Genomic DNA, 8,325 nt, shown 5'->3' on the forward strand with positions numbered 1-8,325 from the left:
TCTCTGCTGGGTACGCTGGGAGAAGGAAGCATTTTAGTAACACTGGTTTGTTTGTCCCCTGTCCCCAGACAAAAAGGCATCTGCTCACTAGTGTCACCAGTCAAGGCCCTTCCAGGGGTCACCCTCTAGCAGCACCATGCCTTTCTTTCCACCCATCAATTCTGGGCAGTCTGTTGGGTAGGGTCCTTCCAGACACTCCACACTGTCTGAGGCAGCCACGCCTTGGGTTTCCAGGCCCAAGGTCTGGGTCAAGTATGTGACAGGCCATTTGAAAATGAGGGTAGGGGACGAGCCCCTCACCCCAGACATCATTCTGTGCACCAGAACAGAGGCCCAGGCTGAGTAGAACCCAGGCAGCCCCTTCCCCAAATTCCTACTACCTGGGTCACTATTGCCTGAAATGTGGCTCCACGAGGAACGTCTCCCCGGGCAGTGAACACACGCACAGCTTTTGACACTGCGTGCCAGACCACAGAACTTGGAAGCTCTTGAGGTCGTCTGGATGCCCTGATTCTAAGTAAGTACGCACGCGGGAACCTTCTCCACGCAAGCGCATGCCCTGGGCGCACAAGGCCCCACTTGCGCCCAGGGCACCTCCCGGCCTGGCCGCCTTTCTGCCCAGCCTGGCCTACGTAAACCCAATGGTGCTGCCGGGCTGGGGACAAAAGGAAATCGGAAATCAAAATTAGTTTAGAAACCGGCGCGAAATTCCAGGCACGTTTCTCCCTAATCCTACTCGCTTTGGAAATTGGACTTTCAAGTGAAGGCAAGTTTTCTGAAATTACCTCTTCGGCTCCTCCTGGGGCACAGGCCGGCCTGGCCCAGAGCGGCGGAGGCACCGCCAGCCACCCCAACACAGGGAACTGTGGGCCCTCAACCCACCCCCCGCGCGGGACGGGGAGGCCAGGGGCCGGCGGGAACCTGGTTGGCAAAAGGCAGTGATTTCGGCGGGGGCGGGGGTCGTTTTAAAGTATAACCCAACTCTGAAATGCTCGAGAGACTCCAGTTGATCCCAAAAGACGAAGAGAAATTTCAAGGAGACAGAGAGCCATAAGGCAAGTCATACAGTCACACAGACGCACATGCGGGTGGTGAGGAGGGAGTCCATCCTGATTCTAGGCCCTAAACTCAAACTACCTCCTCGCTTTCTCTATACCCTCCTCATCTGGCCTACAGCTGTCCCCCGACCTCCACCCCACCCCCAGAAGAAGAGAAAACCTGTCACCTCCGTTCTAGATTTATGCTTGCGTTTGGCAAACTTGTGTATTTCCCCTTAAAAAAAAAAAAAAAAGGCAGTAATAACCAAAAGACGCCAACACGCTCCCAAAGGCCCACCAGGGCCGCGGCAAGGCTGCAATTCCTGGGGATCTAGGCCTGGCATCTTGCGCTGAAGAAACCGACCGTAATCCCCTCTCCCTGCACCCTCTCTGCCTTTTCGCTCGGGATTTGGCTTTAGTTCTTTTCAGAAGGGCCTGTTCCCATCTTTCCACCTCCGCTCCCCTTCTCCAGAAAAAAGCTCAGACACAGTCTTAAAATTCTGCTCCAGCTCCGGTGGCATAGCTGGAGTGGAAGCGAAGGCCGGGCTGCTGCACGCCGGGGCTGCCGGCACAGGGGCGGATAAAAACACCAGTATCCGGGAGTGATAAGAAAATGGAGAATACTGTATTTGCTTTAGAAAGTTTTTACATATAGATAAACACGCAGTTAAGATAACAGTTAAAGCGCCCTACGGGGAGTGAGAGATATCTCCAAAGCAGCTAAGAAATACTTGAAATAGCTTTTGCATAAGAATACTACAGTCTCACTCTCCGCTTTCGCTAGCGAAGGGGTCCCTCTTCCTAACCCAGCTCGCCACGCCACGCCTTGACTGCCAAGTCGATGCCAGGAACATCGAGTGGGAGGGGAACCCCAAAAAGGAAAGAGACAGGTGAGCGGGAAGGGAGAAGAGGGTGGGAGAGAAAGAAAGAGAAAGGGAGAGGAGAAAAAGCAATATCATATACAGGCAATTTCTACACATATATTACAAACTGGGAAAATGACCGATCATTAAGATATACATAATTCATATAAAATTTTGAAATAAAAATAAAAATCTGTTACAGTCATAACTATTCTTTTTCCACATTTATAACCAGTACCCACACAGGCAGTGACAGAGTGGAGAGAAAAAGGTGCTTAACAAGAAAATGATTGTCTGCTGAACAAAAAACAGAAGATTGCATCTTGTTTGACCAATACTTGGACTTAAAAACAGAGAAAGAAAGAGAGCTAGAGAGGAAAAAAGAGCGCAACAAAAGGCGAGAAACATTTGCTATTTCCCTCTCGAGGAGTTCTCTTTTTTTTAAACAAATTCCGAACGGAGATGGAGGGTTTTTTTTTTTTTTCTTTTTGTCTGTTTTGCTTTTGTCGTCTTGTCGTCGTGGTGGCGGTCGGTTTTTGTATAGTCGACTCTTTTTAAATCGTTTTAAACTAGAGAGAGTATTTTCCCAGATACAAATAAATCGTCATGCAGGTGGGGTGCCGGGTCCGTGGGAACCAAAAGGAGAAGCCGTGCTTGTCCTAGAAAGTATACAATTGTCACCTCTTTTATGTTTTCTGCCCGCAGCATCAGCGTTTGTGACTGTCTGTTGGCGTCGCGGTCCTTTGGGGTGGCCGTGGTGGTAGATGGTGGTTGGGAATTGTTGATGGTTTGCGTTTGTTATTTTCCTTGGTTTTTATATATTTTTGGCTGGAGTGGAAGTGTGTGTGTACTTGGGTGTGTGTATGATTGTGTATCCTGATTTCGGTTTGTTCTGGGGATGGAGGAGGAAGAGGAGGAAGAGGAGGAGGTCGAGGAGGAGGAGGGGAAGGAGGAGGGGGAGGAGGGGGAGGAGGGCGGCCTTGGGTATCATACATCACATTCCGAGTCGCTGGAGGTTACCGAGAGGATGGAGGTGCCGGTGTCCGCGCGCTCCGTCAGGCTGGACACGCTGGTGGTGGGGCTGGCCGCCGTTGACGGCGACTCTGCCGAGCCGTGCGTGGGGCATCCGGGCTCGGCCAGAGAGCGCATGCCGCTCGCTCCTATGGCCTGGTGCTGGAGCCTGCGGGAGACAGAGAGCGGCGCCCGCCCTGATACGGCAGCCCCAACACCCGTTTCCGCCAAGCCGCCTCCCTGAGCCCGTGCCGCCGGGAAGCCGGGCATGCCGCCGCCGGTGCTCCGCAGCCGTCCGTGCCCCTCTGCCTCCCGAACCCCGCGCCCTTCGCCGCCGCCCCCGACTTCGCTCTCTGCGTATACCCCTCCTCCAGGCATCTGTCGGCTCACTGAGCGCTGCAGCCTCCCCAGCTCGGTCTGGGCTCCCGTCTTCCCCTCCCCGGCGTTCTCTGGAGCCTCCCAAGGCTTCCCAAATCGGGGCGGGCCTCGGGGGGAGAGGTAGAACTCGAGGCCGGCCGCCAGAGGAGGGGAGGCCCGGGCGCACACTGCGAAGAACGCCGAGCCCCGAAGGGGCAGAAGTCGGGGAGAGGCTGGGTGTTTCTTCTCCCCCAGCCCCTGGGACTCTTCCGACTCAGCCGGCTGCCTCTGGAGTGGACGTGCCTCTGGGTCCCCTCAATGCCTCCTGCCTCAGCTCCCCCAAATCAAGAGCTGCGGGTTGCTCGCCCGCCGCCTCTTCCTGGTAGGACCGGCTGGCTTTGCTCTCTGGATCCTTGAGCAGAGCGCAGGATCGGGGGAAGAGAAAATGAGGAAGCTGGGAGCAAAAAAGTGGGGGAAGAGGAGGGAGAGGGAAAGCGGGAGACAGCGAAGGCTGGAGGGGAGTGCAGAGCCGTCTCCGGCTGCCCCTTCCCCAGGCCAGGCAGCTGCTACGTAAACCTAGTGTCTCTCAGTTCTCCCCGCGAGGAGGCCTTCCCCTGGCCCTGGGCGCTGCCCCCATCGGGCGAAAAGTTGGCTGCAAAGGCAAGGGTGAGAGGGCCAAAGGCTTAGGCCTGGGACACCTAAAACGGAACACACTCCCTCCCTCCAGGAGCTCACACCCAGTCCCCAGCCCCAGCAGCTGTCGGCAACTGCAGCCCTGCTCCCTGCAGTGCATCAGGCCCAGTGCCTACCCTGGTAGGGTTGGGACGCAGGCCTTCCATCAGGTCTTTAACCCAACTTCCTCCTTTCCCCTCTTCCTCTCCACTCCTTTCCTCTTTCCCCCTCTTCTTATTTTTCTCCCTACTTCCCCCAGGCCCAGCTCTGCTGACAGGTCAAGCCCAGTGCAACTTTGTGAGTTTGTGGCCAACTTGCCGGGCAGCAAGGCAGCTTCTGCTCCTATTTCCCAATTTAGTGGACCATGGGGATGCTCCTTGGCTTCAGCAGGAGGGCTAGCACCGACACACACACACACACACACACACACACACACACACACACACAGCCTCTCCACTCCCAGCCTGGCTCTCCTGCTCCTGGTCAGGCAACTTGCAAGGCTTTGGGTACAGGCGTGCTGCACGGTGGCCACCGGCCTTTCCCCTTTATGCCAGGGACCCAGATTCAGTTTCCTCTCCCAGACGTTCGTGGATTCCTCCCTGGGGTTTTTGCAATGCGTGGAAATAAGAACCAGGTGGCAAGGAGCGCTTTCTTTCCTTCCCTGTCTGTAGGCTCCAGAGAAGCCCGGAGCTGGATCCCAGGCTGAGGAGGCTGGCGCGGGTGCAGCGCAGGGCTAAAGCTCCCAGGGACACGACCCAGGGGTTGTGGGCACTCAGGACCTCACACACACTCTCTCCACCCTGACGAGAGCCACTTTAGGGCAAAGCAATCAATACACCCACGCCCGCTCCTCTTCCACGCTCCTGGGCAAGCAGAAACTTTCTCCCGCTGACCAGGAGGTCTCGGCTTCTCGCTTGCTCGGCAGCCGCTGGCCTCCCTCCTCCTGTCCGCTCACCCTCTTTTCAACCGCTCTCCCCCTCCCCGGCCCCGGAGAGTGTAGCCAGGCCGCGGGCCCCGCCACTGACCTGTTCTTGGCCGCCGCGGCGCGGTCGCGCTGTCTCCGGTTCTTAAACCAGTTTCCTACTTGTGTGGGAGTGAGGCCGGTGGCCTGCGCCAGTTCGCGTTTCTTGCTGGGGTTGGGGTAGGGGTCCTGCAGGTACCACTCCCGCAGCAGGCTCCGAGTCCGCTCCTTGAAGCAATGCGTCTTCTGCTCGCCGTCCCAGATGGTGCGCGGCAGCGGGAACTTCTTGCGCACGCGGTACTTGTCCACCGGGCCGAGCGGGCGGCCGCGCAGCTTCTCGGCCTCCTGGTAGTGCGCCTCGAGCCACATGGCCTGCAGCTTGCCGTGAGACTCCTTGGTGAACTTGTGGTTCTCCAGGATGTGGTAGAGGTCGCGGAAGTTGCCCGTGTGGAAGGCGACCACGGCGCGCGCGCGCAGGATCGACTCGTGCTTGTTGATGGCCTCGCACGCCCCGGGGGCCACGGGCAGCGACCAGAGGAAGCGGCCCAGCCGCTCGATGTCGCCCGTCTCCTCCAGCGTCTCGCAGACGCTGGCCACCTGCTCCGGCGAGAAGTTGAGGGTGGGCAGCTGGAACATGGACAACTCTTCCGGGGGGGCCCTGGAGCCGCCGCCGCTGCCGCCGCCGCCGCCTGCTCCGCCAGCACCGCCGCCTCCCGCACAGTTCCCGCCGCCGCCGCCTCCCGCGCCGCCGCCTCCCGCACCGTTCCCGGCGCCGCTACTCGCCAGAAGTAGGGAGCGGTGGTGAGAATCGGCGAAGTTTGGCAACAAGAAGTGGGAGGAATAGAGGTCTAGGGGGGAGCGGAATACCATGGACTGACCTGAGAGGAGAGGAGAAAATTCAGGGAGAGGAAGAGAGAGGGGAGGAAGAGGAGGAGAGGGGCGATGAGGACCAGGAGGAGGGAGAGGAGAGGGGGGAGGAGGAGAAGGAAAGGAGGGGGGAGCAGGAGGAGGAGGAGGAGGGGGAGGAGGAAGGGCGTAAGGGACACCCACACCCCACACACATCCACACACACACACACCCGCGCAGCCACATAGAGAGGGAGGAAGGAGAGCGGCCCGGTGCGCGCGCGCAGAGAGAGAATCCGAGACAGAGAGGGAGAGGGAGAGAGAGCGAGCGAGAGCCAACCACCGCCGAGTCAAGATTCAGCGATTCCACAGCAATCGCCCTAATGACAACAGCCTCATAATATCTCCCCTAAATCCACAGTGAGTGCAGCATTGAAACATTTTGTTTCGCTTTTCTATTGGTCTGCGGCGTGTCGTTGTGGCGTTGCCACGGCAACCGCTGCCAATCACTGTCAGCCCTGCCAATCAATACCGAGAACGTAAGGACGGTTTTACCACTTAGCCAGAGTGGGGGGGGAGGGGGAGAGCAGGGAAAGAGGGAGAAGGGGGGAAAGAGAATTTTTTTTTAATCTTTGCAACTCTTAATCTCACCACTTCCCCCCTTCTCTTCCTCTCTCTCTCTCCTTTTCTTACTGTCTCTGAGCTCCCTCTTTTTTCCTCTTCCCCAGAGAAGTTGATCCAGAAAATTTAATAGCCATGGGCATAGAGTTGTTGAATGGGATGAGCAATTAAAGGGGGGATTTTGTTGGGAGGTGAGAGGCTCCCCACGCTGCATGAACGCCGAGGGCCAGCCCCCAAGGAGAGGCCGAGGGCCAGCGGAGCCGGCAGGGTTTGCACATGGTGTGCACGTCGGGCCGCCTCTTTCTGCCTATGTGAGCACTAATAGTGGCGAGGAAGAAAGGAGAGATGAGATCATGGGGCCCACCGCGCGCCGACCCTGGTCTGGCGGGCTGCTGCGCCCCAGGATCTCGGATTTTGGGGGGCATCCGGCGCCTGGGAGCTGGAGCCCAGGACCTAGGGTGCTGGAAGCCGCTCTGGCCTCTCTGGTCCACAGTCCTCGGCCACGTTTACCCCAACTTCCTCTGCATTGCATCCGGCTTCTCTTTAACCCTGCTCCCAGTCACGGAGCCTTGATTTCCCCTATTGGCTTATATTTTAAAAGAGCAGTAGAAATAACAGTACACTTTCCATCTTAAAAAGCAACCCGCCTCTTTGTTTCCCCCCCAGATTTCAGCTGCCTCCCTAGGAGCTGTGGAGGAAGTTGGGCTGAGACGCCTGGAAGCCCTCTGCCCCCCTCCCAAGATGCCACCTACCCCACAGCCCCCAAGGGGTCTGGGTCTGCCTACCAGCCCCAGAAGGCCACTCAAACTTTGGAGGCTGCCCCAAAGAAATGGATAGGCCTGAAAATTGCTTGTTTGCTCATACTATAAAGAAAAAAAAATTATAAAACTGTCTAATTTCTTTAAGGAAAGTAACATCACAAGCCTAAAACAAACCCCAAAAGGCCCATAGCATGGGGAGGGCCCTCCCTCCCTCTGGCCACTGCAGCCTCCAGGCCAGGCATGGGTACTTATTCTAAGGTATGTTGCTTTTAAGAACATGTAATCAGCATCTTGAGCCGGGCCTTCCTTTGTGAGGCTTCTGTAACTATGGAAGTGTGATTTACGCAGATTTGTCAGGGTCAGAGACGTCTTTCCCCTGAGCACTGTGTATATTTAGACAGGACTCGGTGTGGTGTTAAAAAGTGTATATTTTGAATGAGTTCACACACAGTAGCCAACAATGCCCACATTGTCGGCCCGTGTACAACGTGTATTGAAACGCAGCGTCCAGACTTCAACTAATCTGCCCTCAATAAAGCTGAAATAATTATCCTAAGCTGCCTTTCCAGAAGAAAAATCATTGAGGAATTCAAAACTTTTTTGAAAAAAAAAAAAAGATCTTTTCTACATTCCGATGGAGATCTGGGGGTGAGGCGCTGAGTCCACACCACTTTGGAGATCTCAAAGAGGGAGGAGAGAAAGAGAGACTGTGAGAGAATTTAAATAGGAAACCTAACGCGACAGGGGCTGCAAGTGTCCCAGCCCCTAAACCCCTAGTTCCGGCCCTTGTTAGGCCTTGACTCCCCGAGCACCAGGCCTCCGGGGTGAGAAATGCAAGCTGCTTTGGAGGCTCCACTGCGGCAGGGAGGCTGTGGGCTGGGCGAGGGGGCCCCGACACCGGCCACTCAGCCCCAGTCAGCCAGGGTCGCTGGTCCTAAACCCGCTGACTGCGGCAGGAAAATATTCGCCCACAGGGAAGACCCGCCAGGCCCCACGAAGTGGGGCTCCGGGTATCTCTCCCCTCCGTGTATCTCTCCCCTCCGTGTATCTTCCTCCCAGCCGTGAGTCCTTTTCTGCTAAGCTGCGAAGCTCTAGGCGGTCGTTCACTGTGGGCCCAGAAAGAGCCCTAAGGTTGGGACACAAAAACAGACACTTCATCTTTTCTTCCCGATCCCTTTCTCTTGTAGGGGAAGGAT

At 56.6% G+C, this 8,325-nt stretch overlaps 1 protein-coding gene across 1 annotated transcript; it reads right to left on the reverse strand.

Annotated features, from left to right (window-relative positions):
* Positions 1–2,887: 2,887 nt before the first annotated feature.
* Positions 2,888–5,813, reverse strand: SIX3 (SIX homeobox 3). The gene is made up of 2 exons (XM_033838438.2): positions 4,966–5,813; positions 2,888–3,080 (listed from the first exon to the last, which is right to left on the reverse strand). The coding sequence occupies exons 1-2, from the start codon at positions 5,769–5,771 to the stop codon at positions 2,888–2,890; spliced, it is 999 nt and encodes a 332-aa protein (XP_033694329.1). The 5' UTR covers positions 5,772–5,813.
* Between the last annotated feature and the right edge of the window lie 2,512 nt (positions 5,814–8,325).

This window comes from Tursiops truncatus, chromosome 14 (genome assembly GCF_011762595.2).
Source record: "Tursiops truncatus isolate mTurTru1 chromosome 14, mTurTru1.mat.Y, whole genome shotgun sequence".
NCBI classification, from domain to species: domain Eukaryota; kingdom Metazoa; phylum Chordata; class Mammalia; order Artiodactyla; family Delphinidae; genus Tursiops; species Tursiops truncatus.

Excerpts from the sequence above, each read along its gene's own strand:
- SIX3 (XM_033838438.2), bottom strand. The coding sequence starts at position 5,771 with ATGGTATTCCGCTCCCCCCTAGACCTCTATTCCTCCCACTTCTTGTTG. Across the intron at positions 3,081-4,965 it reads GCCGCGGCGGCCAAGAACAG|GCTCCAGCACCAGGCCATAG; the intron begins GTCAGTGGCGGG and ends TGTCTCCCGCAG.